The sequence below is a fragment of the Pelecanus crispus genome, chromosome 3 (assembly GCF_030463565.1).
Source record: "Pelecanus crispus isolate bPelCri1 chromosome 3, bPelCri1.pri, whole genome shotgun sequence".
NCBI lineage: Eukaryota > Metazoa > Chordata > Aves > Pelecaniformes > Pelecanidae > Pelecanus > Pelecanus crispus.
In genome coordinates this window covers 128,424,634-128,440,886 of record NC_134645.1, presented here as the reverse complement: position 1 = coordinate 128,440,886, position 16,253 = coordinate 128,424,634, and the positions used below count along the sequence as shown (strand labels likewise).

At 39.4% G+C, this 16,253-nt stretch overlaps 1 protein-coding gene across 1 annotated transcript in view; it reads left to right on the top strand.

The window, feature by feature from the left end:
• PKHD1 (PKHD1 ciliary IPT domain containing fibrocystin/polyductin) overlaps nt 1-16,253 on the top strand; it is a 275,411-nt gene that overhangs the window by 172,402 nt on the left and 86,756 nt on the right. The window contains exons 52-56 of the mRNA XM_075707750.1: nt 5,766-5,879; nt 7,812-7,899; nt 12,457-12,611; nt 14,333-14,485; nt 14,854-15,732. Of these exons, the coding sequence (XP_075563865.1) occupies nt 5,766-5,879; nt 7,812-7,899; nt 12,457-12,611; nt 14,333-14,485; nt 14,854-15,732 (1,389 nt within the window). The remainder of the gene's footprint in view (nt 1-5,765; nt 5,880-7,811; nt 7,900-12,456; nt 12,612-14,332; nt 14,486-14,853; nt 15,733-16,253) is intronic.

Genomic DNA, 16,253 nt, shown 5'->3' with positions numbered 1-16,253 from the left:
CTTTTTGTAGTAGAACTTGCCGAGTAATTATCCAGATAGGATTTCTCTTTTTAGTCTCAACTTGTCACATCCTTTTTGCATATCTCACGATGGCTGCTTGCCTGTCATGTCACTCATTTGAGGCAAGAAGCCTAAAGTCATCATTAGCTCATGGCTTGATTGTCTGGAGATGAAAACCCAGACATTTCTGATGTCTTTTATCTTGTTTGTAGTAAGAGAGCTCTAATACATTCACTCCCCTTCTTTTCAGCACTAGTAAGAACCCCCATATTGACTTCCCAAAGGGTAAATCACTGTACTTCATGAAATGGCCATGCGTTAGTGTTGATTAATGCTAAGCCTTTAAATGACAATTAGGACACAAGTGAGTTTCACCAATTGACTCTCTTTTCCAACTTCTCCAGTACCTCTACTGTGTGGGTCCCATCTTACTTAGCTGTAATCTGAGTCCCATCATGTAGTCACATCCCTGCACAGCTATTCAACTTGTATGAAGATGGGATACTGTGGATGTACTGAGAGCAGTTTTTCATCCCTGATCACAGAAAAAGTGGTTTGAAAAGTTCATTGCACCATCTCAGCCTCCCTCTGTTTGATCTTTACCCTTTCCATGCCACTTGGTTTCTTTTAGCTGATCGTATCATCTAGGGAATGGATTTGGCTCACATGTTTAAGGAACCCAAATTTAGGCAGAACATGTGGACATTAGCATGTGAACTGGCTGTTTCAGTACAGGTGTAGCCAATCCAGTCAGTGGAGCCACTGCAATCAGCCAGACTGGCCAATACAAGTACCTAGAGCAAATTACAGTCTACACTGTATTGTCTGATCTCTGTTAGCTCAGCCAGAGAACACGGAAACATCTGCATTAAGAAACCTAAATGTATGTATATGAATCTCCCTGGAAACATGGTTCAGTTGCCTATCTATAAGGATTTCATATCACTTTGGGAACCCTCAGTTTCTGCTTAAAAAGCCACTGTTCTGTCATTGATCCCTGTCTTGTATCTGCCAACCTCACATAGTGGATTTGGAGGGTGCCAGGACTCTCAGGCAGCGTTAGACATCAATATTTAGGCAGCTGAATCCTATCCTACGTGTCTCGCTTCTTATTCCTTGGACATTCACCTCTCACTTCTGGCTGCTGGTTCCTACACAACATCTGTCTGTCTCTCATCTCTTCTGTTTATTTGGCAGCACCACCTGTAAGAGGCAACCAATGTGATGTCTCCTTGTTTACAGCTGCTTTTACAGGCTGCTTTGCGGAGAGCAGTCGCAACACCTGAAGGAACAGCTCAGGAAGGAGAACTAACGCTAGGTGACTATCCGGCTGTGCATTGACCATGGATAAAAACTCTTCAGACTTTCTGGTGGCAATATACTGCTGTTTTCAAAATAGCGGATGGTAGAGTCCAAGAAGTTTAGAATTCAGGAAACACAGAGCTGATACTGGAGATGGTCACAGCAAGATACTTAACAAAGTCTAGTTGCCAATGGAAGGGAGGGGATCTTATCTCAGAGATTTCCTTGTTTTTATGTACAACAGCTGTTGCATGGTGTTATGTTGTAAAGAAAGGAAAGGCTAGAAGGGAGGAAACACCCACTATTCTAGGAAAGAATTGAATGGGTTTTGCTATGGAAAAAGAAAACAAACAAACAAACAAACAAAAAACTCAGGAAGAACATCTGGAATAAAACTGAAATATGAAAACAATGGAAAATACTTTTGAAACCCAACAGCAAACTAGATCCAGGCCGCAGTCCAGAATAAGTAAAAATCTGGGTAGAAAAAACACACCTCTCTCTGTTCTCCCTTTTTTCCCCCCTACTTTCACATAGTGTGTTTTTATCCTCTCCAGAGGTTAGACCTGATGAAGGATTATGAATCAGCTGCAACCATTCCTCTAATAAATCTGTATTACAATCCAGGCAGCTGAGCCTCACACTACTTCAGGAAAGTATGTAATCAGTGGCGACTTTATTAGCAGCATAGATTTTTTCTTATACATGGGATTATCATATATGGGGGTTTTTGCACGGTGTAGTGCATGCATTGCGGTGCCAGCACTCCCTGGAAGAACATTAAGTTTAGATACCCCTTGTAGAAGGTCACACACCTGCAGTGAGGCCATTTGATGTGACATCAATCATCAGAGAGACAGCAAAGGCACAAACTGGCTGTGCAGTGCCTGTGCAGAAAGCCCAGCTCATAGACAGTTGCACACTTGCTGCCTGTGCACCAACAGATTGACCTGTGTCTGCACTGAAGAAATGCCCGAGATATCCAGAGCGGACAAACAGCTGCTGAAGAGCACTGCCCAGGCTGGCAGATATGTGTCAGACCTGGACAGATGAGCAAACCTTTTGAATTCCAGGTAAACTTTCCAGTTGGAAGAAGATGTGTTTGAGGAAGCCCTGCCTATTTTCTGCGTACGCTGTCATTAGTCCCTCCTGACATTTTCCGCACATCTCACCAGACACTTCTAGCAGCTTCTGGTAGCAATTACCTTTTTTCTGGTTCTCTGCCAGCAGTGCTTTATTATCTCACCTTATGATCAACCAGGTTGCTCATCAAATTGGTAAGCCTTCCAATTGTAGTAGGAGTATGAAGTGGGATCTCATGTGCAGGATGGGTAATTCGACAGTTTGATGTGATCTGATGTAGGACTTGTTCACCACAAGAAAGTGGGGCAAGCGACCTGAAGTTTTCACATCCAAAGTTCAAAGACAGGCAGTAAAGCCCAGATCATTCACATATGTGTTGCAGTAATTATGATTCCAATGTTTATGGTGACTTGGAAGTTTTAACAAAACTAAGAGCTGTGATTTCATAGGTCAGTTACTTCATAAGGTGAAGAAACTTATCCAGCCCCAGTGACTTGTGTGCATTAACTATTTTGGATTTCCCTATGAGTAAACTGAGGTAGCTGTCATTTCCATATCTATATTTTAATGAGCCATTCCATAGGGCTGTATGTAGACTAAACCAAAGTGTCTATCTCAGACCTTACTCAGCTTTTTCCCTCGTTTCCCTTTGTTCTCCATCCATTCACACAGAGACCATTGCCTTTTCAAGATCTGTTTATTATAATTTGAACATTCTTCACTTTCCTTCCTAATTCTTCACTTCCAAATTAGTGCTGTCTTTGCAGGCCCACCTCTTTCATTTTTTTTTCCCATTTGTGTCAGCTTATCTGCTTAGTTTCAGTATCCTCACATTCCTTCAAGTCATTAATAAAATATTGTGTACCACAGGGCTTGCAAGACCAGACCAGAAACAAACCTGCTTGAGTAAATGCCCCCATTCCAGTCAGTCAGCACTGTACATTAATGTGTGCCATGTTCATGTTGTGCCAGTGTAGTTCATCAGAAAGTTTTGTGCTACTAAGAAGTGCCTTGGAGAAGCCAATTATATTATATCAAAGCTATTATCTTTATCAACTAAACCTGTAATCTCATTAGAAGATGAAAACAAGGAAGTGTCACAGGACCTTTTTTCTATAAAAACATCTTGATTGGCATTAATTATATCATCCACCTTTAATGATTTATTAATTGTGTTCAGAGTTGGACATTCCATTTTTATTTATTTTTCCCCTAGAATCAGTGTCAAGTTGACAGGCCTGTAATTACCTGGGGCTCTTACTTTTATCTTTGAAATATTGGCACAATATTAGCTTTCTTCAAGTGCTCTGAGACACCGTGAGTGATCCCAAACTTACTGAAAAGTCCGCCTTAATATTCCAATGAGTTTCTGGGCCCACACTTCTGTAGCATTTGCATTCAAGTTACTGATATCCATTGATTTAACACCATGGAACTATTAATGGAAATAAGCAAGTAATAAGATTATTTTGTTCTAAATATACTTAAAAGTCTAGTTTTTCTACTCATAGATCTCGCCTGTGTTCTTTTGTGTCGTATACCATTTACAGTTTCCAGCCACTGAAGCATTTCTGTGAACATTATCTTCCCATTTTTTGATTTCTTTTCTAAGGATTTAATATGGTGATGAGCTATTATGAACAGTTTTATTATAACTTCTTTGTTTCTCACTCTGATTATATTTTTGTCTTGGGTGCTTTTTTTTTCTTTAACAAGGGTAAAATTCCTTAACCTACTGTCATGCTTTTTAGGATTAAAAATCACAGATTTTATCTAAATGAAGATGTAATTCTTCTAAAGGAGTGATAACTTCCAATTTAAGCCTTTAGACTTCACATTTCCAAGCATTTGTCTGTGATTGCTAAGCCTGGAAGCCTACTTAAAAATTGTTTTAAAATTGAGCTGAGAATTGGATCTACCACATAGCTGGTTTTAACTGACTTAACTAGAAGAAATAGTAAACGCTTTGTAACCAGCAGTAAAATAATAACACCAATAATAAGACCAACAGTAATTCATAATGATAATTAATAATTATCCCCCACTTTAAGAGGACATCATCATGATTACGAAATGGTAACTGTGAATAACATTGTAACATCAATATAAAGGTCTCCAAACATTTTTTTTTTTAGTCTTTCTTTGGTCTTCTGTGTAGCTAATAATATCCCAGGGGGTAAGGTTAACCTGAGGATTGGGAAAGGTATGTCCAGGCCGAGTATTTTAAATCACAACTTGCTGTGAGGGTGAAGCAGGAGAACTATCACTCTACATACAAAAATAGACACAAATATCGACATAACTCTTCTGCTGCTCTAGCTGGATATTTGTTTAACCTAACGCATCAGTAGTGAAAGTGCTTATCACTAGTTTTGCTTTCTGAAAGCAGTATTTGGTTACAGCCCAATTCCTGGTTTTCTTCTGTTTAAACCACAGTTACGGGAGTTTAAACAAGAAAGTCAAAGATGGTTTGGATGGATGATGGGTGGTGTAAGATTGAATTCCCTCTATGTCCCCAGAGAAGATATGAGTTCACAGGGATATTACACAGGGAGCATGCAAGTCTTGTACCGTTTGTCTTTTACCCATTTAAAAGATGTACAGAGAATTTAAATATCCACAGGTATCAGTCAGACTGATGGAGAACAATGAATTTATTTATTGATTTCACTTCATTAAAAAATGTTCCTAAAGAGGAATGTTTCTTTAGGATACAAAATCATCTCTTTTCCAAACTAGTAATTTTTAAATATTAAAAGAACATGACAGGCCAGCTAATTTTGTACAGATATGTATATATATTTTCGTTCTACATCTGCTGCAGTTTTCTGTTGCATAATTGATTTAATCTCTAATTTTAAAGGAACGCTGAACTCTTTTACTGGACTCCACATACATTTCTCCAGGGCAAAAACTGTCCTACTTTTTCCTCCTTAGTATCTGTTTAGTGCTGGGCCATTTTCTTCTGAAACTGTAAACTACCCTCAGTGAAATAAATGAAGTCACAGTTGGAATACAGTTGACTGTACAGACTTATCGTCACAAGATAAAAACACTATCTCACATACCAAAACTTCTTGGGCATTTTCTTTTCCACTGCTCTTTTCCCTCAATCTTTCCATTGGTCTAAAAGACCGTTTTACGCATGCTGGCTGCAGAACTCATGATTACCTGGTAACTGGTGAAATTGTAATGGAGCAGAACGGCAAAACTGGGCTGAGGAGGCAAATGCCAGTTCAGTCATTTAGACCTTGAAATTTGGATTTGCACACCTCAGTCTTCATCCCATCCCGTCCATGTCCACCCCCCTCCCCATTTTAGCATGACAAAAGCCAGTGATACCTTTGTGGTGGGTTGTTGCTGTTTTGCCTTTATTGCAGGGTCTTTTCAACATCCCCTAGAAAGGGATTTGAAGCTGCTGGTCCTTCTTCGGGCATCTGAAGGGATTTACTGTGATCGTCTGGAGGAAATAAATGTCCACCCAGGGAGTATTGGTATGAAACATGAGTTCACCTTTTCATAGGAAACTTATCTTAGGCAATAGCCATATCTACCGCTGTTGAGACTCTTACTATGTCATACAGGAAAACATCTAACAAAGGTACACACATTTTTTGAGCTAAAATTGTTAACTTACACCAGGTCAATTCCTGGATTTTCTGTGGATTTTGTTTTAGGCAAAAATTGGACAGAGGTGATCAACCAGGCATCACATCTTAAGGTCTTTATATAAGAAACTGGAGAGGACTTAAAAGGACTTACACACACGTACAAGGGTGTGGTCTTGGTTCTAGATCTGAGATTTGAGATTTGTAAAAGGTAATCATCAAAGTTGAGAGTATTCAAACCAAGATGAGCTTGTTTAGTGGGGTGAGATGCACATTGCCAGAGAGCATTTTGTCTCAGTTATCTTTGGTCTCTCTTAGGATGAAACAAATTGCCCTCAAGCTTCCAGGCTATTTTTAAATGCCTGACTTAAGTGAGATTAATTACATCCAAGAGCTACTGGATGGATCCAAATACAAACATTTAAATATTTCCAAACATCTGGACTCATAGAAAGATTGATAAAATAAGGTTTATGTTAACTTTTACATCTCCTCATGTAATTATGGTTAAAGGAATAAGTTAACTTTTCTGTTTCCCATGTCTTCAAACATGTTTTAAACAATACTTGAGTATTGCAAGACTTTGTTTATTGCTGAATTTTTATAAAGACAGCAGAAATTCAAACTGCTATTAAGAGAATTTGCCACAATCAAGATCTGTAGAACATTATAGAAGTTCAGAGAAAAAAACAAATGAACAAACAAACAAAAAACCCCAGTTAGTTTCTGATAGTACATTGAGAAACTATTGCGCACATTGATCAAGCAGTTACAAACTTCTAACAAATAGCTAAGTGGAATGTTTGGAAGGCAAGACAGAAACCTAATTGATTCTGGATTCTGAGGGGTTTTTTAAGTTTAAATTACTTAGGAGTTAAAGTATAACAGGAGCTAGCAATTTGACTTCCTATGATTTTAGGGGCTAGAAAAGAAGATAGAAGTGTTGCTTCAGTTTAGCACACTATCATGGATCAAATGAGACTTCGCAACTGTCCGTGCTATCCTCTTAAACCACAGCAACCACAAGATCATGGAAGTTATTTTTAATGTCTGTCTTGGTGGGATAATCAAAGTTGTATTAGTGATGCTTGCCAGTCTTCTTTTGGACTATAGTGACATAATGTCATGAAAAAAGTTGTCCATGGAGGAAATTAACGCAAGCAGTAAAGTGGGTTCACTGAATACTTGAAGCATAACTCCTCTGAAGCAATATGTCACTATTAGAGATGCAGAACAAATATTGAACTGACTCAAACTGAAAGATTTCAGATCAGGTGAGCAAATTGAAACAAAATATTCAAATACAGGAAATCAGAATTTTTTCATGGTTCAAATGTAATCTTCTTGGAACAAGTCATCCATATGAAAAGTTTCTGTATTTTGGCTTTTTGGCCTGGTTTTGGATCCCCTTTCCAGAAAAAAAATAAAGTGAATTTTTCACAGATCAGAAATATAAATAATAACTGAGTAATTTTTTCTATCTTTCATTCCTGGATTTTTTACTTATTTTGTTTACTTAGGTAGATTTTGGGGTTTTTTAAGGTAGATACCTTTTTCTGCAATTCCAGTTTGAGTTAATGAGACTTCTATGGCACCATCCCTTTTCTTGCCTTTACATGTGATGGTAATTTTACTTCATTAATAATTTATTTCTAGTTCACTTTGTATTTCAAGTGGAGTCTATGTGCTGTTCTTACACTTTTTATAAAATATAGAAACATGTTTTAATAAAGTTTCACATGTATTTAGTTATTGATTCAGTTCTTCTGAAGTCTCTCTTTACCCTAACTTTTGATCTCCTGCTTCTGTTTTTTCCAGGGGTTTATGGAAAGGTACAAATCTATAGCGCTTATCCTAAGACATCTTGGACGCATCTGGGAACTAATGTTGCTCCTGGCAATGAAAGGTAGTATTTTGCCCAAATATGCCTCTAAATATTAAGTTTGGGCTCCTATTCCTAGAGGAAGAATAATGATGTTACATCTTGTAAGAAAATTATACTATTTTTAGATTAATTTTAATACTAAAGAAGAATGAAGCCGAGATTTTCTTCTTTCTTTCTGTCCTTCCTTTTTTGCTTGCTTCTGTCTTTCCGTCCTTCGTCCTTCCTTCCTTCCTCTGTCTCTCCCTCTGGTTTGCTCCTTCTTTTTAGAAGGAAGAGATATATTCCAAAATGGCTGATACTTGGTGATTAGGATGTTAATTTTGGTTTGAGAGACCTACATTAAAATCTCATCTATGAATTAAGCAAAACTGGGACATGAACCATGTTCTTCAACATCTTAGATCAGTCCTTTATGAAGTGGTTTCTGGAGTGAACATTTTAATTCCTCCTATTAGAGTCAATCTTTTTTGTACATGCAATTAAATGTCAGTTGGCTCAAAGACTATAAGGCTGCCTGTATAGACTGAAGACTAAGGTTTCTGTCTGGGATGTGAGGTTTCCAAAGTATAGACACATTTTCACTTAACCTTGGCAAAAATAGTTTTAAAATGCTACCTTCTCTCTCCCCTGTTGCTGCCTATCCATAGGCTTTTACAGCCCCTGGAGCAGACTCATCTTCATGATCACTTACCCATGAAGGCTTAGCCAAAACCATCACCTAAGGCAGGTTAGGTGGAGTTGCCACAGATGCTTGTTAAGTAAATAGATGTCTATGGCCTGAAGTTCAAACCTTTCACCTGAACCAGAGAACGTGTCTGCATAAGGATCTCTCCTGTAGAGTGCGCTGACCGTTAGTCGGTGTGGGGTGGGCACCTACTAGTTCTTTCTGGAGCTCTCATTCTTGACTCTGCCTTGCACAAAATTTTCATCACCTTTTGCTGTAATTCTTCCAAGTGCTTCATTTTAAACTGAGATACATGTATTCAAAGAAAAAAGATCTACTATTCAGGTCTAACAAAAACTCATTGGAAGAGTTCCCATCTAGGTAGAGGTGAAATATCAGCATTTAGAGAAGGAATTATTTGTAAACTCATTGTAGAGATGGTCAGTGGAGGCAGAAAGACCTCACAAGTAGAATTCATTTGTTGTTGGCTCTCACAAAGTTGAGTGTCTCACATAGATTAATTGTTTAGGATTGCTGTATAGTCAGTGGAGAGACAGAGACTTCCAGATGCTGATTCAAAACATGCAACATTAGAATCACCCTCTGGAAATTCTTCTCCTTCCCTCATTAGGATGGGAGTTCAGAGTAGGCAGATTCTCAACTGAAGCATGCCAGTTAAATACTTGGATGAAATGGATCCAGACTAGTATGGGTCTGCTGCCCAGATGTTTTATATGAAATATCATGAGGTGCTAAGATACAAGTATTTGGAGCTCATTCATCCACCTTAAATATGGCACAAACAGTTGTTTCCATTGTTAAAAAAAAAAAACAAAAAGAAAAAAAAAAGCTGTTTATCATGAAAAGTTGACTAATAGCCAGCTAAGAGTTAATGCGGTTAGATACAGGAAATAGGCAAGTCAGTGCTAGACTATGAAAACTGAAGGAAGTGGCTTTTTTATTGACTGAGAGAATCATAGAATTGTTTAGGTTGGAAAATACCTTTAAGATCATCCAGTCCAACCATTAATCTAACACTACCAAGTCCACACTAAACCAATCAAGGGTAGACTAGACTAAACCATGTCCCAAAGTGCCACGTTTACCCATTTTTTGAACGCTTCCAGGGATGGGGACTCCACCACCTCTCTGGGCAGCCTGTTCCAATGCTTGACTACCCTTTCCGTAAAGAAATTTTTCCTAATATCTAATCTAAACCTCCCCTGACACAGCTTGAGCCCATTTCCTCTCGTCCTCTCGCTAACTATGTGGGAGAAGAGACCAACACCCACCTCACTACAGCCTCCTTTCAGGTAGTTGTAGAGAGCGATCAGGTCTCCCCTCAGCCTTCTCTTCTCCAGGCTAAACAAGCCCAGTTCCCTCAGCCGCTCCCCATCAGCCCTGTGCTCCAGATCCTTCACCAGCCTTGTTGCCCTTCTCTGGACATGCTCCAGCACCTCAATGTCTTTCTTGTATTGAGGGGCCCAAAACTGGACACAGGATTCCAGGTGTGGCCTCACCAGTGCCAAGTACAGGGGCACAATCACCTCCCTGCTCCTGCTGGCCACACTATTCCTGATACAAGCCAGGATGCTGTTGGCCTTCTTGGCCACCTGGGCACACTGCTGGCTCATGTTCAGCTGGCTGTCAACCAACACCCCCAGGTCCTTTTCATCCAGGCAGCTTTCCAGCCACTCTTCCCCAAGCCTGTAGCGTTGCATGGGGTTGTTGTGCCCGAAGTGCAGGACCCGGCACTTGGCCTTGTTAAACCTCATACAGTTGGCCTCAGCCCATTGGTCCAGCCTGTCCAGGTCCCTCTGCAGGGCCATCCTACCCTCGAGCAGATCGACACTCCCACCCAGTCTGCTGTTGTCTGCAAACTTACTGAGGGTGCACTCAATCCCCTCATCCAGATCATCGATAAAGATATTAAACAAGGTTGGCCCCAAAACAGAGCCCTGGGGACACCGCTCGTGACTGGCTGCCAACTGGACTTAACTGCATTTACCACTACTCTCTGGGCTCGGCCACCCAACCAGTTTTTTACCCAGTGAAGACTACGCCCGTCCAAGCCATGAGCTGCCAGCTTTCCAAGGAGAATATTATGGGACATGGTGTCAAAAGCTTAGCTAAAGTCCAGGTAAATGACATCCACAGCCTTTCCATCATCTACCACGCGGGTCACCAGGTCATAAAAGGAGATCAGGTTGGTCAATATATACAAGCAGCTGTTGTATATATTTTCCAGCATGAATCAGCACATGAGATAGGGAAGGACTTATGCTTTCAAAAAGAAAGAGGGCGGGAAAAAAGGAATTGCTTATTTACTTACAGTGAAAACCTAAATTAGTTTTTCAACAGATTAGCACCTTGGATGCTTTCTTTTGCTTACTGATTCCTTGCATTAGACTTTGAAATGCAAGAGTCAAAAGAGTTATGTTTGGGTCCACAAGACGTGAAATATTATTGGACTGTATGCCTGGACTTAAGATTCAACTTGTAGTATGGGTTGCACGTGAACTGTCAAAAATCCCAAACATATGACACAATTATTCTTGCTCTGTGTGGCTTTGTTTTCTCTTTGATAGTGCATATATCCTTGAACAATACAAAGTTCTCAGTTGCACTAACAATTTCCTGCTGTTTCAGAAGTTGTCCAGTGCTTCCTCTAAGCAAAAAAAGAAATCAAAGTTTTGGTAGATTTCTCTACTGAATATTCACAGGTGCTGAAAACTGAAGTACTCATCTTGAGCCTATTCATTTTGGAAAAAAAATGTGAGAAGAGACACTAGCAAAAGTTAGCAAAATAGCTTGCTAGTTGCATCCCTTTAGGACTTGCCTTTCTCTCTGCACTTCTGTAACTCTTGAGTGCGTGATGAGGCATTCTCTGAATTAATTCAGTGGTCTATTTTCTCAACAATTACCTGAGGAATATAGACTATCACCTGGCCAGCACCAGTCACACTGTAATAGGACCTTTTGGGTTTTTATCAAATATATATAAACACTGATGGTTATTCATTTTGCTTTCACTAAATGCTTTTATTTTGTGGGTGTGAAGCTAAAAAATTCCCTGAGCTACAAATATAACTTTGAATGCAAAAGGGGATCTTCAGTTCAAGGTTAAAACAGACAAATCTAAGAGTGTCTGTGAAATGTTGAAAAAGGTGCTTAAGCTCCCGTTCAAGTCAGTAGAGCTGTAGGTGCTGGTGCCTAGAGGGCTGTTCAACTGCCAAGAGCAGTACCTAAACATAATTTTGGGGCTCATCTGAGGTGCCTTTGGGCTCATCTGAGGTGCTTTTGAATCCTGTCCATGGCTTCCACCTGTGTCTCCAGGAACTCCCCAAGAACAAGTCCTACCATATCTACAAGCTGGTATCTTAGGTATCCTGGGATAGCTCAAATAGCAACAGGTGCTCATGTTTAGGCAACCAAATCCCACTCTCTGTGTCCAATTCAGAAACAGCTGAATTCGCTTCCACACACTACTGACTGTACTGAACAACTATACTGGAAGCTTAAATGCCAAGTGCACACACACATACCCCTACACATGGATGCCTACATTTTGGTGTCTAAGTCCAAAGCTGACTTTCAGCTCTGTAGGATATTCCTGGCACCAAAAATCGTCTGATGCATCTTTGGTAGGCAACGTACTTGAGCCCTGAAACTCTGTACTGGAACTGTATACCTTGTTAATCAATAGTGTCAAGTAGATGTTTCAGAATGAAATTCCTCCCACATATTTTAGACATCTGTTTTTGCAGAAAACCCTAAAGGGGCTTTTCCTAGAGCTTAGCCTGTGGATTTTTTCTGAGATCTGCCTAGGCAAAACTGTTGTTCATTTTGTAGGAAATCTGTGAGCATAACTGTCATAAATGTAATGATATTAACTTAATATCTTGGCGTTACAGGATTTTTGTGGAGGACGAAGTGGATTGGAGTCATGGTGGAGATATTGTGATTAGCTCTTCCTCCTATGAAGCCCACCAAGCTGAAGTAGTTACACTTAAAGAAGTCAATGGTCATAGCATAAGAATTCATGAACGCCTTCTGCACAGGCATATTGGTAAGGAATCTGTCTTTCCATTTGAGAATTTTCTTCTGAAGCATTGACTTTCTATTTCAGATCTCACCAAGATCAATTTTACTTTAAGGTATCTTCACTTCTTTCTCCATATGCTCTTTTCCTTGTTGTTTTGATACTGAAAATGTGATGTTCAGAATTGCACAGAATAGCTGATCCTAACATGAATTTCTAGGAATAGAATTAATTCAGTGCTGAATAATTTTGGAAAACTTCCTGGTGTTTCATGTTTTAAGTAGAACTGGTTAAGAGAGAGAGAAATTAGCTGAAGTTTTAAAGGAAAATATAAATGCAGGGGGTTTTAGGCCATTTACACAATTTCTGTGGTGTGTCAAAAACTGAAAAATTTAAAAAAATACTTTTTGCAAAATAACTAGACTCATGGAGTTTCAAGTGCAAAATTTTATCAACTCTATGGCATAAAAATAATGTAATTGCAATCTGATATGTAAATAAACATAAAATCTCTTTTTCCTGTATGGATTACATGGGATCTGTATTTAACTGGAAAAAGAGATGCACTGTTGATAATTAATTTAATTTTATTTCAGCCTATAAAGTAAATTTGTTACCACCTATTTAACAAAAATAAAAGAATTGTTATTAGCAGGTCAAATTCTGAAGCTCCAAACCCAGGATTTTTCCTGTGCGTAGCAATATTTTTTTAATTAAGTCTTTATTCAAGCTAGTAGACACAGAAGTTAGTATGATGGATAAAAAAGGTTTAGAAATATTGTGTGTTTATGCATGGCCTTTCTTTTTTGTGAGGGAAGGAAGAAACCTGCCAATCAGTCCTGGGGCCGGAGAATGGTTCTTATTCTATTTCCTTAGCTAATGTGGATATAGTAAGTGTATCCTGAGAAGAAATGATTACATACACATTGAGTACCGCAGCAGTTGTTAGATATGGCTAGGAAAAAAAAGAGCTGATGGAAGAATTAAGAGCTATGTAAATACTGGGATTCACCTGGGCAAATGTAGATATCTACAGCAAAATGTTGACACAGGAGCTAATCAGCCTCAGCTCCCTTGATAATCAAAGCAGAAAAATACATACTTCTTATTTGTATTTCGTCTCCCCCTAAAGCAGATGTATAAAATAGATAACTATTGCACTTGAGAATTGCCTATTGCTCTCCATTGTACAGAAAACCAGTTTGGATAACTAAATCATATCTGTAGATATCTAAAGTCACCTGAGATTAATTCCAAGCTAGACATCTGCATAAACTCTCTCAAAAGCCTCATTTAGAAAGACTGTTTAGAAAACACACACAACCAAGATTCTGAAGCAAATTGTTTTTTAGAATTGCCATTGGTCTGATCCTAACAAAAATTCATGGAGATCAACTCTGCAGTGTACTGAAGAATAACTCCAGCACATACAGCTTAGAAAAAATGAAGTGTGAATCTGTTCATTGATTTGGCACCTGCACACCACAGGGAAAATATTTAGCACTTTCTTTTTCTAACAATGAAATATGTTGGTAAAATGTAAGTGCATGGTGAATATCTGATGGGCAGGTGGCCTTTCTGGTTTTATGTTGATGCATGTAGATTGTGCTGGAGGAAAAACACACCTGAATGTCAGTGCAGATTCTGCAGAGAAGCTGGGCTTAAGCTGTCAGGCTTTATGTCCCTCAAAGCACTGGTTTATATGTATGATAGACACTTATCACATTTTCTTTCTTGAAACTCCCCAGGGAATTCCCATGACACAGAAGACGGTAGACGCATCCCTTTGGCTGCGGAGGTTGGACTGCTAACACGGAACATACAGATCAAGTCTGATGTGGCTTGTGCTGGGAGGATGCTGGTGGGACGGTTTACAGACTCCAGTGGGACAGAGCTTGAAGGTAGTTGAGATTCACCTGTTCTCGTTGACCAGAACAGTTCTGCCTGAGAAAGGACTGTCCACAACAGATGTATCCATTCACATGTGCTATGCAATTCTAAACAAACTGTAACTGTGCGACATGTGTGAAATAGGAGTACTAACAATATTTCATAAATAATGGAATATATTTTCGGAGGGTCTGTTCTGTGGTTAGTTGTTTTTTGCTATAACTTTATATATATTTATGAAGAAATACCCATTACTGGTAATACACTGACAAAGATTGCCTGCTATTACATGCCCAAGTGCTGTTTAAATGGATGTCATTCTTATCAGTTCTTAGGTAATTTTGTAAGCTTTTATTTCACTATAGTTATCTCATTGCAGGTGTCCTTCAACTCTTAAATATTGAATTTTTGAACTTTGGGCCTCCTCAGCTTTCTGCCATTGAATTCAGGAATATATCCCAAGGATCCTCGGTGGTGTCATCCAGCATTAATGGTAGCTGCGGAGCTGGCATTAAAGCAGTCATGAGCAACTGGATCTTGTTGCGTGATAACATGGTGTTCAACACAGTTGGACCTGGCATCGATTTGGAAGGGCAAAATCATTCTCTCATCAGAAACCTTGTTATTCTGAGCAGGCAGCCAGAAGGCTTATTAAACTGGGTTGCTGGCATCAAGGTGAACCTTGTCATTGGTGTCTCCCTCTGTGGCAATGCTGTGGCAGGATCTGAGCGAATTGGTTTCCATATCAGGGGCCAAGAGTGTTTGCTAGATGGAGAGTATAGCAGTGAAAACGTGGCCCATTCAAGTCTCCATGGTATTCATCTGTACTGGGGAGATGGATTTCAGACCTGCACTAGAATCACAGGTTTTCTGTCCTACAAGAATTATGACTATGGCGTCATGTTCCACCTCAGAAGCAGTGTCGTCATGGACAATGTGGTGCTGGTGGACAATACTGTGGGTGTCATGCCAGTAGTGTACTGCCTCTATGCCAAGCAGTGCCATACGGGGAAAAGATTCATAGAACTTAGGAACTCTGTCATTGTCGCAACAAGCTCAACTTTTGACTGCATCAGAGACAGGATTAAGCCTCACTCAGCTGATCTAACAGCCAAGGATCGACCACCATACTACCCTTTAAGAGGCCGCATCGGGATTTTATGGCCCACGTTTACCACTGTTCTCAGCCAACGGCCAGATAACCCATGGCACAAAACTGGGCATTGTCCAAAAGTCCTGGGACTCATGAAGCTGAAAGGTTGGTCTTTCATGTCCACTGGCCAGACTATTCTGTCACTGTTTTTCTTGAGCAGTTACATTTTTCCAATTGAAGTTACAGCCTTCCACACCCACAAATGCGTGTGGTGGGGAAATCCGAGCCTCAGTGGAATTAATAACAGAATTCTTCTTCAGTTCAGTACAGTTCAATTAAAAAAAAAAAAAAAAAAAAAATTATTTGGTATTTTTCACTTTCTGAATCTATTGCAGTATAATTATGTCACGTGCTAATGTATACATTTTACCTCAAACATGCCTGCCTTCTGTGCTATTTTTCCACTTGATTCATCTCTCTGATCTGCAGTTACCTCTAGCTAAATAAAGATACCAAGTTTGAGAAGTTAATACCACACTTTGTATAGAATTTGCATAGAACATAATGACTACAGCTGCACAGAAACAGTTATGGCTTTTATTGTTATAAGGGATTGCACAAGAGGGACAAAAGTCAGTTATGTGTCCCATGGTTTTGGTTCGAATGAATTTTACAGTCCCCAGAGT